The sequence below is a fragment of the Zalophus californianus genome, chromosome 16 (genome assembly GCF_009762305.2).
Source record: "Zalophus californianus isolate mZalCal1 chromosome 16, mZalCal1.pri.v2, whole genome shotgun sequence".
NCBI lineage: Eukaryota > Metazoa > Chordata > Mammalia > Carnivora > Otariidae > Zalophus > Zalophus californianus.
The window spans coordinates 46,676,591-46,697,195 of record NC_045610.1 but is presented as its reverse complement, the minus strand read 5'-3'; the positions used below and the strand labels follow the sequence as shown (position 1 = coordinate 46,697,195).

Genomic DNA, 20,605 nt, shown 5'->3' with positions numbered 1-20,605 from the left:
TGCCCCGCCCACCCACTCCCTTCGCTTCCTCAGCGCTCTGCTGCCCCGCCCACCCATTCCCTTCGCTTCCTCAGCGCTCTGCTGCCCCGCCCGCCCACTCCCCTCCTTACGCGCCACCCTTCCCTGGGTCCCACTCGTTACAGGCCTCTCCGCCTCACCTCAAGACGCCTGCTCCTTGCTGTCCTCCGGGCCTTTATCCATCCAGCTCCCTTCCCCGCCTGCATCTCCAGCTGTCCCTGAGCCTTCCCATCAGCATCTAATCATGATCCAAGGTCTCCTTACCAAAAAAACCCAAAAATACAAAAAAAAAAAAAAAAAAACAGTTCCTTGGTCCCACACCCCATCCACTTGTTTCTTCTCTTTCACAAAGTTCTCAAAAGAATTATTTACACTGACTGACTCCATTTCCCCACCTCCCACTCACTCTTCAACCCACTCCAGTCTGGCTTCCATGCCCGTCATTCCACCGAAATGGCACTTTGTCAAATGACTTCCACATCCCTAAACGCGGCAGGTCTTTCAGTCCTCGCCATGCTTGACTTGCCCTCTCGTCAGCGTCGACTGGCTTCCCGCCTGACTCGGTCCCTCTTGAAATGCCGCGTCCCTGAGCTCCTACAAAGCCACCTTCTCCTCCAGGGCTCCTCCCCGTCTCCTCCTCCTCCACTCAGGCTCTGAGCCCAGGATTCCTCGAGGCTCGATTCTCTTCTCACTCCACACCTGGGGGCTTCATCCTTGTTTTGTATCACACACCTCTGGGGCAGTAGGGTGAACTCTCTAGATCCTCTTCTCAGAACATTTTCACCAAATGCATAAAATAATAATACATGGGGCTTCAAAGGAAACCACGTTTATCAAAATAGTCATCAAAATATTTTTAGAAATCTGTGATTCAGTAATATATGTGCTTCTTTATTAACACGTTAAATAACAAGCGATGGGCGTGAAGATTTTGAGACATCTGTAACAAATTTAATGCAATGTGAAAATATCTGTGATTGCTATTGGTGACAAAGTGACAGATACTGCTGATACTACCGTGATTCATTGCCTACGTTCAGAAATGAAAGCCATGCTTAGATTGCAGTTGGAGGTTAGTGGAATTTCCCATTCAAGTTCATGACCCGCCCCCAAGAAGTCCTGCTCTATAAATTCCCCTTAGGTCACCTCAAGATGTTAACTGCCAATGAGTCCCAGATCTCCATATCCAACCCAGAACTCACTTGTAATCTCCATGTCTGAATATTCAACTGTTTACTCATTAGATCTACTTGGAAGCCTCCACAGGCCTAATGCTAGAGTCCCCAACCCGGCCCTTCACGCTTCCTTTTGTGCGGCATCACCAGAATCTGGCACTCTCTCCTCCTCACACTCATATTCAGTTCAGTCTCCAAGTCCTTCCCATTTTACTTCCCCAAGTTTTTTAATGTGTGCTTCCCTTCTATTGCCTAGTTAGGTTACTGCGGAGACCTCCTAGCCAGTCTTTACTTCTACTCCTGCCCCTAAATCCCTCTTTCCTTACCACAGGTGGAGTGATAGTGACGAGTGGAACCCTGGCCCACTTCAACCCCTTCCGTGGCTTTCTGTGACTTTCAGAATGGAAACCAAAACCCATCATGGAGCCAGCAACGCCCTGCTGGTTCTGGCCTTCTGTGCTGTCCCATCCACACTGGCTTTGGGTCCTCCTACGTGCCAGGCCACCTCTTGCTAAGGAGTCTTTGTACATGCTGTTCCCTCTTCTTACAACACGCACCCTACCTTCCCACTATGCCTCAGATGTCAGCCCAGGTCACTTCCTCAGGGAGGTTTTTCCAAACTGCCCCATCCCCCCAAACCAGATTCGGGCCCTTCTGCCCTATATTCTATGGCTGTCCAGATGCTTTTTTTTTTTAATTTAGAACATGTAATTTTACATTTCTTTAATGATTATTTGATTAAATGGCCTACCTTCCTACCTGGACTGTAAGCTCTGTAAGAGCCAAGTCTTTGTTTTACTCATCATTTCCATATCCCATCATATGTGGCTATATTGCGTTTTCCATGGAGAATCACCTGTTAGTATAAACTTATGGGCATCCTAAAGCACCAATTTTAAGAGACATTTCTCTTAAAATTTATTTCACATTGACTTTCCTATATTGATCATTGATCTCTCATTGTTACCAGATGGTATCATGAAGGAAATATTTTAAATCTAATGAAATGTTTATTGTGGGCCATAAAAAGAAAACTGGCAGTGTTCCCACCAAGTACCTAGTTTATCCCGGCAGCCCGGCAATATCTATATCTACTGCTCCATTTCCTCCCGGTGTTTTACTCTGAGAGCTTCAAAACATATAGAAGAGTTGACAGGACTGTGTAGTGAATATCCATATACCCACCACCCAGAGTCTACAGTTGTTGACATTTTGCTATAACTGCTTTATCGCATATCGATCTATCCAACCACTGATCCACCTTGTGTTTTGGTGCATTTCAAAGCCACTTGCAGACATCAGTCCTCTGCCTCCCCCGCCCGAAACACTTCAGCATGTACATCACTAACTAACACTGAGTATTTGTTTATGGCTTCTGTGGTTTTGATTATTCATATTTTCTTCCAGTTTTTGTTTTAGAGGTAGAAATTACCTCCAGTGAATTGTACAAATTTTAACAGTAATAGTTAATGAGTTTTGACAAATGCATGTAACCATGTAACCCAAACCCCCAACAAGTTTTTATCACCCCATGAAGATTCCTTATGCCCCTTTCTAGCCAATTCTTGTGCCTGTCCCCTCTCAGAGGCGGCTGCTATTCTGTTTTCCCCATAAATTAGTTTTGCCTTTTCTTGTTCCATTTTTTAAAAAAGATTTACTTGAGAGAGCGCGAGCAGGCAGTGGGAGGAGGGAGAGAGAGTCTTAAGCAGACTGCACTGAGAGCAGAGCCCAACTCAGGGCTTGATCTCAAGACCCTGAGATCATGACCTGAGCCAAAACCAAGAGTTAGATGCATAACAGACTACACCACCCAGGACCCCTCTTGTTCCATTTTTTTAAATGGTTTTGAGTTCAACTTTTAAGTCATCTCAGACCCTTTTTAGAAATAGGTGGAGGGCGCCTGGGTGGCTCAGTTGGTTGAGCAACTGCCTTCGGCTCAGGTCATGATCCTGGAGTCCCGGGATCGAGTCCCGCATCGGGCTCCTGGCTCAGCAGGGAGTCTGCTTCTCCCTCTGACCCTCTTCCCTCTCATGCTCTCTCTCATTCTCTCTCTCTCAAATAAATAAAAAAATAAAATCTTAAAAAAAAATAGGTGGAATATACTAAGTCGGGTAAGATAAATGAGCCTGTGTAATAATGAAACTAAAATTACATATGAGTTACAAATCAAAATTACAATCTTCTTCCAAAATGACAAAGACTTTTTTAAAAAAGAGAATATATGTAGAAACTGGCATTCTCATACACATCTAGAAATGTAAATGGATACCAATATTTCTAGAGGACAATTTGGGAACAAAAAACCTTAAATCTTTGTGATGCTTTTAATCTACTAATATAAATTCCCACTTTGGGAAACTTGAGATAATTAAAGATGTGTATAAATCTATAAGAATATTCACCATAGCACTATTTATTTTAGCAAAAAGCTGGAAGCAAAGTATATGACCAACAGAAAGAATTATGATAGATCCCTCCAGTAATTGAGGAGTATATTCTGAAGACAAAGAGAACTACCAAAAAAGAATGAACTTTATGTAGTGGGTTTATTCTTAGAGTAATATTTGTATTGTAATTCTGACATTATTTCATGTTTATTACAGACTAAAACACAAAAATATTAAGGAATAAAAGATATTAAATGTAAAATACAAATATAAAATTTTTTAAAGGAAGGGAAAGCTCCATATAGTGTTACATTTTAATTAGAAATATCACTGTGAACTCATGATTTTTTAAATATGTATTTCTAATGAATTCTATTGAAAGGATTTAGGAACAATGCCACACCACTAGCAATGAACGCACCTCGCATATAAGTATTAATTCGTAAGTACCATTTTAACTAAAAGGAACCAGAGCTTCTTGGATTCCAGGTCTGAGGTAAAATACAAGGTGAAGCTAGGATATTTTATTGTACCAGAAAGCAAAGAAGTGCTCAAAAACTCAAGTCAAAAGTCAACTTCAGTGGACTCCCACTCACCAATTTGGTACAATTTGAGTATCAAAGGTTGTGATGAGGTAACTGAGTAAAATATATCCTTGAGACCACAATGATAATAAATTACATACGTAAATAAAAGAGAAAGGGGGATTTCTCCTTTAGAGAAGAATGCCAGCTATTAATTATAGAAGAAATGACAGAATTAGAAAAATCGTTTTGCTACCCCTGTATAATTACCAATCAGGAAAAGTACATCAAAAGACACTAAAATCACTGGGTAAAATGTTGTTTATGAATAGGCTAGTCGGTATCAAAGAATCATCTGTAGATTACCTACTAATTGCAATGGGGGGAAAAATGTAACTTTACACTGAAGAAATCTGATAGTCACCACCTTTCCCTAGAGATCAAGCAGCACTGTGAGGTGCTGATGTGTGATGTTATGAAGGACACCACACCACCTATAGAATATGCATACCAAAAGTGGTTAACCTGAATTTTATTATGAGGAAACAATCAAATTCAGAACATAAGACCTATGGAGGCTGGGACTCCTCAAAACAGTAAAAAAACACGAAAAAGCAAGAGAGGCAGAAAACCAAAGACTAAAGGGACATAAAAACTGCATGCAATGCATGTACTTTGATTGGATCATAGATCAAAACAAACAGCTAAAAAAATTTTTTTTGGACAATTTGAATATGTTCCACATATTAATGTCATGGAACTATTACATTTTCTTAGTTAAGATAAATGGTATTGTGGCTTTGTAGGAGAATGTTTTGATAGGAGATGCATGTTTAAGTATCTAGGGGTGAAGTATCATGAAGTCTAGTTATTTTGAAATTCTTCAGAAAAATATAGAGAGAGCACACGTGTATGAGAGCATACTCATGCAAACTGACAAGCTAAAGAGTAATGGGTATTATTTGTACTATTCTTTCAACTCCTCTGTAGATTTGACATTCTTCATAATAAGACTGAAAAACATTAAAAAGGTATCTGTTGATGCAATGTATCATTAAGTGAAACAGTATATATGGTACAATTCTACCTTTTAATCATATTCATGCATATGTATTTATAAAAGTGTTAGAGTAATGTCAGCTACTGTGACAAAGGGACCAAAAACGTGATGACTCTGTCAAGACGGAAGTTCAGTTCTTGTGCCTGTGACAGTTCAGGATGAACCAGATCAGCAGGCAGGCAGCTCTCCTCCACCAGGACTTTCAGAGACAGGCTGATAATGGTTTGGTTGTCTTCGACACACGACTTTCAAAGTTGTTACCTTGCAAGTTGAAGTGCGGAGCCAGACACTGAGGCAGAATGCACACATCACTCCCACTCCCACCGGCTGGTGAGACTTTCCTCCTGAGTTCACATCTAGTGGCTGGGGAGACAGAAACCTGCAGTTCAAGGTAGGTGGCCATATCCAGAAGGATTTCAGTGGAAAGCTAGTCGCCTCCAACACAGTCATGAAAAGGGAGTCTTAAAAGAATACAGACCAAGCTATTTGCAGTTTTTATTTCAAGGTTAAGGGGGTTGTGAAGGTTTTGAATTTTTCTTAGGCTTGTCTTGATTTTTCCATTATGAACATGCGTTTCTTTTGTAATGAAGAATTACACTTTATAAAAATAAGCCACTGAAACTACAAAAAGATTATTTCACTGGCAAATCTGCAGAATGCTTTATTTTCCCAGTCTGAAAGAAACCTACGTGTTAATCTTAATACCATGTTAAGAATTTTCTACTCAGACCCACAGTCTCTATCACACTGACTCTCAATCCCTTGCTTGAATCTCAGAGCCACTTCCCCACCATCTGACCCCACCTTGCTATCCAGCTTTTGTTCTCTCCGCTCCTCTCACACTCTCTGCTATGGCCCCTGGCCCTGCTGTCTGAGAATCATGCCCGACTTCTTACTCCATCCATACCCTGGCTCTTGAAATCATTACCTGCCTCATGAACCCTGCCTTGACTTCACATCTTTTTCTGTGAGTTCCTTTGGAATTCATAATTGGTGCCACCCAATTTATTGCTTAATTAAATGTTGTTTTGAATTTTGCTAGTATGGTATAATCTTCTCTCTCCCACGGCAAGGTTTTTGTCTTTAGATTCCTTCATGGTGCCTAGCATGGGGTTGAAGACATAGTTGTTGCAAATGATACTTCTCAATTCCCACATTTTAGACATATTCTTTTGAGTAGGAGGTAATTTTGTAGGTGATCTCCATTTGATGGCCAAATCTTTTATGATCCTCAGATGCTCCTCTCAGCTAAATGGGGAATATGAATTCAAATAAAGAATGGAGGAGAAATATATTGTAGCCACACTACATGTGAGAAATACCCAACTGAGATCAGTCTCAATGTGCTATGAACCACTACACTGGGGACGCCTGGGTGGCTCAGTCGTTGAGCATCTGCCTTCGGCTCAGGTCATGATCCCAGGGTCCTGGGATCGAGCCCCGCATTGGGGTCCCTGCTCAGCGGGAAGCCTGCTTCTCCCTCTCCGCCTGCTACTCCCCCTGCTTGCTGTCAAATAAATAAGTCTTTTAATAAATAAACACTACACTGTAGCATTCAAATTTTTTAAAATATAACATTTTCTGGCCACATACCACTTCCTTACCCCACTGCCCACCACACAGAACTCTACCCCAGAGAACACCATACATACTTGTCCCCAAAAGCACGAAAATGTGTCCCCACCTGTGTAAACTGACAGTGATTTCCACAACACACAAGGGATCAATTTGCATTACAAGAAATACCTAGCAAGTGTCAGAAAATCTGTCATGTTTGCTATCTCAGTCACTTGCAGCTCTGAGTTTCACCCAGAGGCCATTCCATAGTGAGATGGAGAGTAAGTACAAAGACAACTCTACAGTCCCACATACCCCTCCTTCAGGGAGCAGACCCAGTGGTCATCATACATTAATTTAATCACCAAGGCCACTACTGCTTTCAGATCAGTGTCTCAGGCTGAGTCATTCCAACTTGCTAGCATGAGAATCACAGACAGTGGCAGGTTGGCGGGGGGCGGGATGCCCTTTACCAAAGTCAATGGTACAGACCAGTGCGCAGGATATTTATACATGTGACAGCCCATCTGACTCCAGAAAGCATCTTGTGGCAAAATGGGGAGCAAAGGTTTATTGCTGATCCCACTCTTACCCGGCCCCATCTGGCAGCTGTATCTTCAGGTGGGAGAGACAAATGGGGTTAAGCAGCAATCTGATTCCAGCAGGTGGTACATGAGTCCAAGCAAACAACCCCCCCAAAAAACAAAACAAAAAACCCCAAAACCCAAAAAAGGTTACTGATCCTTGTTCTTTATTGTTGTTGAAGTTTACGATTCCAGTAAGCTCAAAACTGTCAACATGGGCAGGACTTTGCTGCTCTTAGAGTTTTTTTCTAGATAAGAGAAAGTTTAGCCTGCTTTGTGATATGGCCAGCACTCCGTGTAGAACACCCTAAATTTATGGTTCTTGAATACACAAAGGGGTCCACCCTATCCAGAATGCTATAAGCTACCCTCAGTTCTCTAATGCTGTTTTTGTGTTTGAGGCACAATGTGAATGTGGACTTTGGAGATTTTGAAGATACACATTTGCACCCACAGTCCCTTGGTCACCCTTCCTATGTTGTTACTGTTTGAATGTCTAGAGTTACCATCTTGATCAGTCTTTCATACTCTCATGAAAATGTATTCATTTTGAATGTCATAAACACACGGTCTTTCTCTGGCACCAGACTGACACTACTCTTTGCCTCTTCCCTTTTATTCCCAGCAGGTTGTACCCTGGTCTACACGTCATAAGATCTGTTCAGCCCAGCCTTCCATCCCACGACATGTGGCAAAATAGGTTTAGTGTCTCCATTGATCAGAATTCAGTAGCACACGCTGGGGGAGGGAGATACCAGTTGCATACCAGTTGAGAATCAGTTTCCGGGGTCTTGGAAATGAGCCATCAGGCAAGAGTTGGAAAATAAGTTGGTCTTGCCTGTCTCTATTTTAGTCTCCTTGCTCTTCTAACCATCTCTGTTCACTGTCACCCGGCCATTCCAGACTCAACATTGTTAGGTCTCAGGTAAAAAATCTCGTCATTCTCACATCCCTGAGGAAATGCATTTCCACTCCCAATCCTTGGGTCTCCATCTTCCAGGCCTAACTAGAACCATGACGGTGTCACTAAGCTGTTACTCCAGTGCCCAGTGCCACTGCATTCTCTGATGGAAGTGCCTTCCCTTCCTCATGTTGATTCTTTCTCTGAACTTCTGGGAGAACCTAGCCCTGGGCAAGGTAATATCTCTATTAGACCAGAAGAGCAAGTTGGGGATTTTTGGAAAACGTTAAGTACAAATATAATAACGCTCTAAAAAAATGTTAATTTTGACAACTTCTTTTAGTTCTTCTTTAGCTTTATTAGGACTTTCTCATCAAATTACAAATAGAGAACTTAGAATCCTCACAAATACCATGTAGCTTGATTTTTTAAAGTTTTTTCTAGTTCGTTTCTTTTTAAATGCTTTAGACTTTGATTTTGAAAGACCGAGCTGCTTTTCTTTCCTCAAAGGAAGAGCAATGTGACATTTCAACTTAGGAACATATGGGGGAAGAAATGAAAATTGTCATTACTGTTCAAAATGAGAAGAGGAAAAGAGTTTTAAAATCAACTTTAAATCAAAATAATTATTGTTTGATAATCTCTAAATGTTGTTAAATAGTTTCCATTCGAGACTTGCTGTGTGAAAAAGAAAAAGTACATTTTCTTAAGATGAGATAAATTTCAACTGACTACTTATAAGACAATCATAAATGATATAGCTTCTGAAAGAAACCAAGAGTCCAGTGTAGGAACCGATCCACCTTCTCTGTTCACATTTGTTCGGATTAGGTGAAAATCCAATAGGATGTTTCACTGGGGGTTTTGCTTTCAACAACAGGTAGTTAATATTCAGTAGCGAGCTAGTTAGCTAGGTAATTGAATGGACAGCTAACTGCAAAAGCCAACATGTGCACGGCACCTACTGCATGCCTGGCATTGTTCTAAATGCTGTAACACATCTTAACTCATTTAATCCTCACAGAACCATCAAAAAATAGACCACTATTGTTCATGCATGAAAAGAATCTGAGATGCAAAGAGATGAACTAAACTATATCACACAGTAAGTCTGTGAAAGGGCCAGGACTTACTCCCAGGAAGTTTTGTTAAAACTACGCTTTGGTGCCAAGTGACTTACTATGACTTGTCCCGCCAAGGATCCTCCTCCCTGGATAATATGACGGGTTTTCCTAAGAGAGAACAGACGGGAATGGCAGAGAACATAAGAGGACATGAATAAAGGCACAGAAAGCTGAAATGATTTGCTTACGATGACTCAGTGAAGCAAGCACATTCTAAGTATTATAGTTCCTGCCATTGTGACTTTAGCTTCCTGCCGACAAAACACCCTCTTTCAGCTGCAATTTCTGGACTCTTTGAAATGATTACCAACCAGAAGTAAGTTTTATGGAACCAGGAACCAGAAAAGGACGTACTCAGAATGCAGGTGCACAATTCCATATGGAATAGGCACTGTCTAGGGGGCCAAACTTTCACCTTCGGTGCTATTAAAGGCTTGAAGTATAATGAGTGGGTGAAGGAAGGATAAATACGGCTTAACACCCACCCAATAAAAAGTCTTGTTACCAACTCACTCCTTCCAGTTCACCACCGTCTGGGACAAGCAAAGAATCCAGCCCTGGCTGAGGGTGATGGACCCACAGTAATGGTGGACACTATTGTTCCTGATACTGTCACTGTGGATATTGGTAGTCTTAGCCCAGAGAATCTTTCCGGCCTTTGCTTTGGTTAGAAATAAAGGGCTGAAGGGGGCGCCTGGGTGGCTCAGTCAGTGAAGCATCTGCCTTCAGTTCAGGTCCTGATCTCAAGGTCCTGGGGTTGAGCTCTGCATCGGGCTTCCTCCTCAGCAAGGAGGCTGCTTCTCCCTCTCCCTCTGCCTGTCTCCCCAGCTTGTGTGCTCTTGCACTCTCTCCCTCTCTGAAATAAAATCTTTAAAAAAAAAAGGGGGGGGGAGAAAGGGCTGAAGAACAGACCCCTGTATGAGCAGGGTTCTCCACACACTAATGTCAGGTGTTTGTGTTGGGCAATTAAAGCCCACATTTCCTTCTCTGAAAACAGCCTGTCTCATGCTCAGATATGACCTAATGCTTCATCTTTGACATGTCACAATCATTTTCAAGGATTTCTATTAAATTCCAGAATCAAAAAGGTAAATGGAGAACTGATTTGTTAAGTCCTTTCTTTTCCCTGTCCCTTTATATTTGTTTTCTGAAATGACAGAGAGAAACAATAATTATTTGTTTGAAGGCTGTATCCAGACTCTAAATTACAAAACAGGACTTATAATCTTAGAGGATAATGATCTGTCCACCAGTCTTCTTTGCAGAAGACTGACAAGTAGGGGACTTTTTTTAGAATTCAGTTTGTCTTACATTGCGCCCAATAATTCAGAGCTACTCAGAGTATTTTCCTGAGTCAGGAGCCTTGAAATGAAAATGCCACAACTGTCAGCAAGAATGATGAGTGAGATCAATACAAACTGCCACAGTTGGGGAGGGGAGGAGGGGCGTTAACGTAGCACTCTTGTCTGCAGAAGACTGCATCTTCAGAGGATGTTCCAATACTGGACTAATGGGCCTGTAAAAAAACTGAGTGACCCTCTCCCCCGGGAGGTTTTGGGGTTTTGTTTGTTGCAAAGTGTTTCACAAATCATAACACCAGGACCTAAAACTTTAAGGCAGGGGGGCACCTGGGTGGCTCAGTTGGTTGAGTGTCTGGCTCTTGGTTTCAGCTCAGGTCATGAGCCCGGGGTCCTGGGATCAAACCCTGCTTGGGGCTCCGCACTCAGTGGGGACTCTACTTGAGGATTCTCTCCTCCCTCCTCCACCCTTCCCAACAATAAATCAATCTTTAAAAAAAAAAAACCTAAAAAATCATAATGCAAGACTTAACTCCCCTCTCATGACCAGGTTTCCCATACCCATTTACACTGCTTTTATTATTTCTTTGGTGGGTGTAGTTGTGGCAAAGTATATAAAACTATTGAATGTCTGGATAATTTCGGTTGTGTTGGCAAGGCTATGCCGAGCTACTCTGACACTGCAGGAATCATGATTTGGCTGTGCACAGATTTATACTGACTTCTTTACAGAGGACTGACAAGTAGGAGACTTTTAAAAAGATTAGTCTGTCTTAGGTCGCACCCAATAATTCAGAATATTAAACTGAGGTCCCATTTTTTCAGTCCCAACACACTATCTAAATTTCCTTTTCATTGTTAAGTATATGATTACCATAAAGACCATTTTTCCTCACCCACCCCCCAAAGCAGCTCAAATAACAAAAGCAAGAAGTTTAAGGGCATTGTTTCTCCTGCTTTCATATGTAGCCTTTTAACACGAGCTGTTTGGGTTTATGCAAGGGTCAGAAATGCATTCTTTTCATAATGTTCTACAAGACAGACTCATAGAAGTGCCTTCTTTTTATATTGTTCTACAAAATAGACTTATTAACTTTGCTATTATTTCTAACTGATGCTTCTAAATGGATACAGTCCATCAAAGTCTCTCTGGTAAAAGGGCAAATTACACGTGGCAGGAAGCTCCAGTGTTAGTGCTTAAGGGGCCCACGCATTCAGCTCCCCTCTCCTCCACATAGCTAAGATGACCTACTTGGCCACTGATACTCAGACACCTTTCATTTTTCGTAGAGTTCTGGTGAGGAGGATCCTCAAGCCGAACCAAGACCATCCACTAAGAGTTCTGCGGTTAAGTGTGATTCCAAACTTCCAGCAATTGACCAAACATCAGTCAAACAGAAGCATAAAAGTACCACGACTCCAAGGAAAGTGGAGAAGGCAGGCCCCAGCAAACCCTCTTCAGGTGAGTGGCTGAGTGACTGAAACACAAAATCTAAAATCCCAGTATTATAGGTAATGACAACAGTCAGACTGGTGGTATTGGTTACACCTAGGGTTCTCCAAGGGGGTGAATTCAGGCTCTGGAGGGTCCAATGATCTTATGCAAGTGGTAAAATTCATTTTGGGGTAGAAGAGCAGGTCAAGGAGGTGCGAATTATGTAGAGTAACTGTTCCCACTGCCCACATTTCTGACCAATCACTGGCTTTGTGTGGCACTTGCCTAGAATTGGCATTTTTTCATCTTCTTCACCCTTGGGGGGGGGGAATAAAGGCATTTGGCCCCAGGTATCAAATTTTATGACTCAAGTGAGAGCATGAAGACAAGCTTCCAAAAGCATCTGAATGCCATAATTTATAGCCAAGAAACAGAGTAATAAAGTCCTCCAGTTCTGGGGTTGTCCTCTCAGGGAGAAAAGGGGCTTGATAAATCCTCCCTTTTGTGCAATTTGGTAAATAATTCACTCTTTAGCTGCCTTTGAAGCGGAGACCAGTCCTCTGCTTGAGGCAGGAGTTATTTAATAGTATCCAGAAAGAGGATAAATTCAAGTGAAAGCGTAGAGTCCCTCGGGCTCATCCCCATCAAAGCCAACATATGGAGGACAAACTGGATTCCTCCGGAACGGACTTCGGACTTCGAAGTTGGGGTAACTAGGCAGAAAGGTCTGCCTTCTGCTTGCAGTAAAATGGAAACAATCCAAATTAACTGCCGAGGAATTTGTAAATAGTGTGCAATTCATTTAAATACAAATCACAACTACTTTCTAATCCTAAATAGCTCCTGTCATGCAACCACCCGTCCAGTAATGCATTTTTAGAAAATGGCAGCTTTCCCTCAGATTAACCACCCACATTTTGTTGCTTTAATGAAGTTAAAAAAAAAACCAAATTGACTTCTGAAATGATGTCCTTCCAAGCAAAGCCGGAACTCTCTTTCCTTATTTAATCAGGGGAAAGTATCATCAATAGTTAACAATTTCTCATTTTGAAGATTTTTAGTAGGAAGTATGTTTTTAATTCAGCTGTTTAAGAATGGAATAGAGCAGATAAGATCATTCCCCAAATATTTCAAAATACATGTTGTAATTTATTGAATTGGGGATGTTTTTAAGAGAAAAAATTGAATTTAAATTCAAATAATGCAATTCCATTCACTCAATATAATTTCTAGCCTTCTTACTAAAACTGGGTAGCTATTCGCATAGGCTGCTTTGTCATCTGTGGACAAAAATCATTAAGATGTACAGTTGAGGCCCACGAGATGATTTTGGTCTGTGTGATTAATACAGATGCTTTTCTGACTGAGCAAACTCCATATGGAACTTACAACACTGACAAAAGGAAGAATTAATTCACTTTACATTCTATAAAACATCACGTTTGAAGAATTACTAGCCTGGAAAACACCAAGGTTTAGGCAAGAGAGCCAAGTTGGCAGAAAGATATCTATTTCATCAAATGAGGGATGTTACTTGTAGTAAAAGCTTTTAAAAAGCACCGGCTTTATCGTCCTATAAGGACCCTAGACCATGTCCAAGATCCATGCGGGCAGGAGCTGGACTGGGCCCCGGCTGTCCAGCGAGGCTAGCAGTCCTGGTGACTGATGCCAGTTGCCACAGAAGCCGAAGCAATTGTGCAGCAAACCGCGTTCGCGAAGCTGGCCAAAAGCAAAGCGTTGGTGTGTTGAGATCCACTCATTTTACATGTGTAGATGCACCCTCAGAGTTCCTTAATTAGCACAGTGAAATGAGAGCCCAGAGACATGGTGAGAATTTAAGCAGAGTCTTTTCAGGAAAATTCTAGTTGAGTGGCGCTAGCAGCTCAGGGGGGAAAAAAAATCAAACGAATACCCTGCTGTTGGAGAAAAAGAAGATTTGGGACCTGAATTATCTGGACACGTTGATCCAGTCTACCAGGTAAATTCACAGGTTCTTGCTTTTCTTCACCTCTGCAGAAAAATATTTTCCTAAAGCTTTCTGGGGGTAATCGAAAGTCGGCAGTGAATCACCAAAACTCTTCCCATTTCAGAACTGGGATTCTGTGCAGAATTGAAGCATCAAACCCAGTGAAATCCCTTTGCAACATCTGTGTGATAGGCTAACCTTCCCCCACTGAGCTTTGCTAGACTTTTCCTGAATACAATAATATAGCTGGGAAATGTGGCCTGCCTTACATGCAAATCTGTGTAATGATAACCCATGACATAAAGGAGGTTTTCCTTATATCTATGGGAACTACCATCTAGAATTTAGGCTATTTACAATATAGAACCAATGGTGCCCTCTACAAATAGATTTATAACTGAGAAGGTGTCAGATTTTCATTGGTCTTCACACTCTATTAGAAGGAATTCACGCATTTTAAATTAAGTTCATCTCTTCCACGGAACTGTTGCTAAGTGAGCTGGCTTGTGATTCTCCATGCTATCTCCCTCCGTGTAGTGTTGAGCAAGTGCTTTAGAGTCAAGATGCTTGGATTAGCATCTGGGCCCCATTTCTTATTTGCTGTGTGGCTTTTGGGCGAGTGACTTCTCTGTGCCTCAGCTTCCTCATCTGTAAAGTGGGGGGTGAAAACAGATCCTACCTGCTGGGACTGCTGTAAAGATTCAATGACAAAACGCATCCTCAGCCATTAGAACTGTGCCCGATACCATAAGCACTTGGTAAATTACAGCATTATGATCTCTAGGATGTGAGAACTGTATTCACGAGAGAATGAACTAGAAACCCTTGTTTTCTGTCTTAATGTTGTCCCCCCTCCCCACAATCTTTTTTCCCCTTTACCAAAAATCAAAGTTGTATTTTTAAAATCCTGATATAAATGCAGGTACAGACACTTTTACTACACCCTGAATTTCCAAAGCACAACACAAAAGGGGAAAAAAATGAATAATCAGAAAGCATTCACCAAGCCAGAGATTTGCTTTATCTCCAAAAAGACTTGGAAAATTCAGGCAGTGAGTCAAGACCCAGCTGTGTCTGATGTGCAATGGATTCAGAAATCCTATTTCATGATCAAGGTGAACACAGATACAGGGTGGGAGAGAAGCCTAGCAGAGTTACATATTCTTACTTCAGAATTCTGTCTGGATCCGTGAGCAGAGCAGTCTGCAGGCCCAGCGAATGCTGGGGGACAGAGAAGCGAAGGGAGCTACCGTGGCCTCCAACTCCTGGACTCCTGCCCGCATCCAAGACTCCACCCAGCCCTAGCCTGACTTGTAAAGGAGCCACCTCTCCTTTCCAGAACCCGCAGAGGCATCCAAAGGCCACTGTGCTGTGGGGTTCCGGCGCCTGGAGCCCTGCAGACCTCTCTGCCTCAGTGCCAGGCACACGGGAAATGAGTGTGCCCTCTCCTGTCACCTAGAGCTTGGGCACCGTCTCCTAGTTATGTGCCAGGAAAACGGATCTGGATGGAGTCATGGAGCCTGCTTCCAAAACCTTGCCCTTTAAAACAAAGCCAAGTGTTCTGAAATTATCCTCACTCATTACTGAGTTCAATGTTAGTCATTACCAGATTCACATTTGTAGGAGTAGCAAAACCTATTCAGCTTAATAATGGCTTATTGTGAAGATGTATTCTTGTAAAGCTAAGAAACAGCAGTGAATTCAGATTTAAAAAGATAAACATCTAACATAACTATGGTCTTTTTTGAGTTGGGAAATATTTATTTGAATGGTAGCCTGGAAGAGAAATTTGAGGCAAATTCCAAATCTTCAAAACTTACCTTGCAAATAAATCCTGTTGAAGATTTTCTCAAAAGGCCAAGATTAATGAATTTCCAGGCATGTCCACTGGTGTCCCAACAACTGTCCAAGCCATCTGCCCAAGTTAGAAAACAACCAACATAAGTGAATGCTCCCACTTTTATAGAATCAATTCTCATTTATGGTAATGCTCCTGAGACCAGTGGGGCTTAGGGACATCACAGAGTCCAGAATTTGAAGTCCTGGTTCAGAATCCTCCTGGTCTATCACTTTATAGCCCTATAAATGTGAGCTGGCAACTTCTCTGAACTCAGTTTCCTTATCAGTAAAATCGAGTTTATTACCTATTTCACCAGGTAGACAGGAAGATTAAAATCTTGGGGAGAGCCTAAGCCTTACGTAAAGGTCAGTCCCCAATTCTCCCTCTGCTTATGAAGCCTACTCCTGCCACCACCTGCTGCTCCAGGGTTGGCATCTTTTTATAAGCCGCTCAACCAAAGCCATTTTAATTTGAGCTATGAGAGGTTATAACTTTATTATAAAAAATTTTAGGGGCGCCTGGCTGGCTCAATCAGAAGATCCATGCAACTCTTGATCTTCGGGTCATGAGTTCAAGCCCCACGCTGGATGTAGAGAATACATAAATAAGTAAATAATAAACTTAAAAAATGTTAACTATCTGATTATCAATGAGGTCATCCACTTATCCGGTACCTCTGGGATGTTAGCAAATCCATCCAATCGGCCCTGCTGTCCCAAGGAGGAGGATACCAGGATGCATTAATTTCCTCATCTATCACCCATCCATTCTGCACTTTAGCATTCTGCTCACTACATGCTTACCTGCCAGGCGCTGCGTGGGTACTGGGGACACCAAAATGATAAACAAACAGGACCTGCCCTCCAGGGGCTCACAGCTTAGTGGGAGGGCAGGGCACCAACATGTCCCTACAAAGGTAAGTTCCACGAGCCTGTAGGCAGGGACAAGTGGGGTGAAATTCCTAAAGGACGGGAGATGTAACCAGGGGGAAAGGCAAGAATGATGTGCCCCACAGGAGGTACGAAGTATGCAAAGCATGGAGGAGAGACAAAGAAGAGGGGGAAAGACAGACACACATCGAAGAATGGCAAGTCGCCTAGGGCGTTGGGCCTTGGAGCGTCCCCAGACTAGAGGCTTCACTTGAGAGCTTGTTAGAAATGCAGAACCTCAGGTCCCAGCCCAGATTTACTGAACCTGAACTTGCCTTTAATAAGATCTCTGGGATATTTGTATGCACATTTGAATCTGAGAAACTCTGCTTTAGGAAGTGTAGAGTATAAAGCAGACACCCTACAAGTAGGCAAGGGCCAGGTGCCCAAGGGCCTTGACTGTCAAGCAAAAGGCACTGAAGCCTCAGCCAGGGAGGGGATCTAAGTGGGAAGCGATGCAATCCAACTGGCATTTTAAAAAGCAGACTGTAGCATGGAAAGGGGGCTGGTGGAAGGTGAGGGCCGTCTGACAGGCTGAGACACCAGGCAAACTGTAGGTGCAGTGCAGCCAGAAACAAGAAGGGCTGGGCCGGGAGTAAAAGCAGAGGGGACGGGGGAACGACTGGGCTTGAGGATGTTCAAGGAAGTACACCTGGCGGAACTTGGTGACCCCTGAGTGTGAGGATAAGGAAAAAGGAGGAACTAAAGAGAAGCTGGAGTTCTGGCCCGGAAAACTAGGCCAGTGAAGGATGCCTTTGCCAAGGCTGAGAAAGCAAGAAGAGAGTGGGCCCCATTCCGTGAGTGCTGTCTCTGAGGGGCAGGCAGGCTGCCCAGAAGGAAACACTAGGAAGCACCTAAGGATCCAGGTCTGTGGCTCAGCAGAGAGCTCCTGGCCGCCAGCAGGAATCCAAGGGCCTGGAGTGCAAGGGGGCTGAAAAGTGTCTTCCCAGACAGTGTGTGGAGCAAGCAGATATGATGTGGAGAAGGAGAGAAGGACAAGACAACCGCAGAGAAACAATGTGAAAAGTAGGAGCTGCTCCAGGAGCCTAGGGAGACATTTGGGAATGAAGGAACAGATAATCACATCAAATCCTACACAGGATACAGTAAGGACTGAACGCCCCCCCCCCCCCAATTATACTGGAGGTAATGGTTTTCAACTGGATGGTTCGAATAATGGCATTTTGGAATTGGAACTGATTTTCAGCTGCACTCTTTCCCAAATTTCTCTGATAAGAATCAGCAGAGAATCTCGGCGTCAGAATCTCTCAGAATCGCCAATAAAGCCGCCGGCAAAAACCACGTCTTTAACAAGCACTACAGGTGACTGTCATCGCAGAGGTTTGGACACCCGTCTCAGAGCCTTGCTTCTAGAACTTTAAAGTTGATGAGAGATACCTGGGGACTTTGATAAGCCGCAGGTTCTGATTCGGTAGGTTTGGGTGGGCCGAGATTCTGCATTTCTAGAAGCTCCCAGGGAACATCTATGCTGGTGGTTGAAGGACCACCCTTGGAGGATCAAGGCTAGAGAAAACACCTGTCTCACTGTGCAGATGAGGAAACAGGTTTCAAGAAGGTAAGCAGTTGATCCAAGGTGACCCAGCTGGTTCGTGGCAGAGCTGAGAGATTTGTCATGCACGAGGGGGTCTCTCTGGATCGTGACTCCATCAGGTGCCCACACTCAGCCTCCAGCAAGGTTGGCAGATTGTGATGTTAGCGAACAAATCATTAACTTCACTTGGACGCCTCCCTCGTCCACCTGCTTCTTCCCTGCCTTGGTCCCTCTCCCTTTCCACGATCCCACCAGGATCTCTCGGCTTCCTTCTCTTTTCCCAAGCCTCCTCTCGGTAGCAGAAAGGCCAGATTAGGGCATGACTGCCACCTCCTCCTGCGGACAGCTGGAGGACTGGTGGGGAGAGAGTCTTACCTAGGTGAGCCCCTGCCAGCCCACCGCTACGTTAGTGCCAGCACAGCTAATTAGACTGGCTGTGGGAGAGGAGAAGGGACCCAGCGCCTCCACGCAGCAACGTGGTGGGGAAAGAACTTTCTTGTGTCTGGCAGGGACGCCAGAGACTACTGGCTGGAAAAGGGTGTGATGATGAGGCCATGTCCCTCAGTTAACTCTTCGGTGACTCTGAGATCCAAGACTGCTGCCCCTAGGACACCTGGACACACCAGCCCAAAAGAACACTTTTTGAGTTCTGATTCATTCACAGGCTTTTTTATGTCCTTTCCCACCGTGAGTGCTGCTTCCTGACTGCTCTTTTTCTTTTGTGCAGGTGACAGCAGCGAGCACCCCCTGTTCTGTGTTGAATATTCCCCTTACTGTTCCGTCTTTGCTTTCTCCCCCATCCAGCAGCCCAATTCCAATTACTGCTGCCTCCTCCTGCCACTCATGCCACCTGCCTCCCTGGCGGCCCAGGCCCCCTCCCCCCACCTCCCCCCGGGGCCCGTGCCCTCCTTCATGAGCCCGCCGTCCCCGTCCCCGGGGCCCGTGCCCGAGTCCCCGGCCGCCCTGTGCTACTTCCCCGTCTCCTGCCCCACCCCGGCGGAGACCCCTGTGCTGTGCCTGCCGGGCCCCAGGAGGCCCAGTAAAATTTACCTGGTGTGGTAAGTCGCCCTTGGCCAGGCACGCAGCACAGCGCCGTCGGGGAGAGAGGGACGCGAGGCTTCCAGAAGGCAGGTGGACGGAACGGGGGGGTGGCAGCCGGAGGACGAGGTCACCAACAACTCAGGGGCGGTGAGGTGTGCAGGGGAGCAGGAAGACGAGACAGCCGCTGCCCCTCCTCCCCACCTCCTCGTACGGCCGAGGAGTGAGCAACCAATAAAATCCCGTCATCTCGCGAGACTCCTCCGATTCCTTCACTCCCACGTGGGGGCTCTTCTCTGGCGCCGCGGGCCACGTGACCGGGCGCGAGGCGACGCGCCGCGCAGGTCCCGGGACTGGGCGGGGGGGCGGTGTCAGGTGCCTCCTGAGGCTCACGCTGGAACCGGAAAGCCCTTCAGAACCGCGCTGAGAGGGGACAAATTAAAGGGTTCAGTCACTGTTTACATTCCCTTTCCTGCCTACTTATTAGGCACCACATTTCCCCAAATCAAAACTCCCACCTCCTGGGCTCCAAAATAAAACATTTATGGTACATAATTAAGATCTGCTCAGGGAATGTGAGACGACGCACGTTTCCAGCACACCCAAAGCAGCGAATCGACGCGGCCTGTTGTTTGTGACTGTACGGCAAGCTGCCTATCACACCAAGGAAGCACCGGCTCTTGAGATTAAGCTGTAATTCTTCCCACCGTCTAAAGGAAGCGATAAGTTTTAAAAGAAGGCCTCTCTTAGAATCTTGGCACCTCCTAGTCAAGAGGCGGGGAAATGGGCGGGGGGGGGGAGGTTTAGGAATTGTAATTTTCTCTGTTTCTTTTCGACTTTGTCAAGAACCGTGTCTGTGTATTGCAAGTGACGTCAAGACCTGAACGATGATCAGGCACATGGAAAGAACATGGACCATTAAGTGGACTTGGTTCTCAGTCAGCAGGGCCTCGTATAAATATAAGATGACTACCTGTCTTTTTCCTTTTCTGGTCAAATTAAGAACTATTCAGTCAACAATTACAGTGTCCCAGCATCATCAAGAGAACTAGGGCAGACACCTTTGATCTAAATAGCCATTGGGTTTCGTTGCTACTGGAGGCATCACCTTGCTCAGACACTAGAAGAAGTTGCGGTGTAAAGCAAACCAAAATCTCCCCCAAATTCACTGACAGGCTTCAGGGTGTTAAGTTGCGGAAATGAGACTCCTGAGCACA

The 20,605-nt window shown here is 44.2% G+C and overlaps 1 protein-coding gene and 1 long non-coding RNA gene across 10 annotated transcripts in view; one reads left to right on the top strand and one right to left on the bottom strand.

Moving 5' to 3' along the window:
- MARCHF10 (membrane associated ring-CH-type finger 10) overlaps positions 1-20,605 on the top strand; it is a 79,753-nt gene that overhangs the window by 25,907 nt on the left and 33,241 nt on the right. For 5 of the 6 annotated variants that reach the window (XM_035724722.1, XM_035724721.1, XM_035724719.1 and 2 more), the window contains one exon: positions 11,919-12,090. In XM_035724722.1, the coding sequence (XP_035580615.1) occupies positions 11,919-12,090 (172 nt within the window). Of the gene's footprint in view, positions 1-11,918; positions 12,091-19,077; positions 19,460-20,605 lie in introns of those variants that run through there. The other variant, XM_027567797.2, reaches the window with a different exon arrangement.
- LOC113907969 overlaps positions 3,740-20,605 on the bottom strand; it is a 46,245-nt gene continuing 29,379 nt past the window's right edge. For 3 of the 4 annotated variants that reach the window (XR_003515325.2, XR_003515326.2, XR_003515328.2), the window contains 3 exons: positions 19,401-19,811; positions 15,850-15,944; positions 3,740-9,438 (listed from right to left, as the gene is read on the bottom strand). This is a non-coding gene — a long non-coding RNA (uncharacterized LOC113907969). The remainder of the gene's footprint in view (positions 9,439-15,849; positions 15,945-19,400; positions 19,812-20,605) is intronic. The other variant, XR_003515327.2, reaches the window with a different exon arrangement.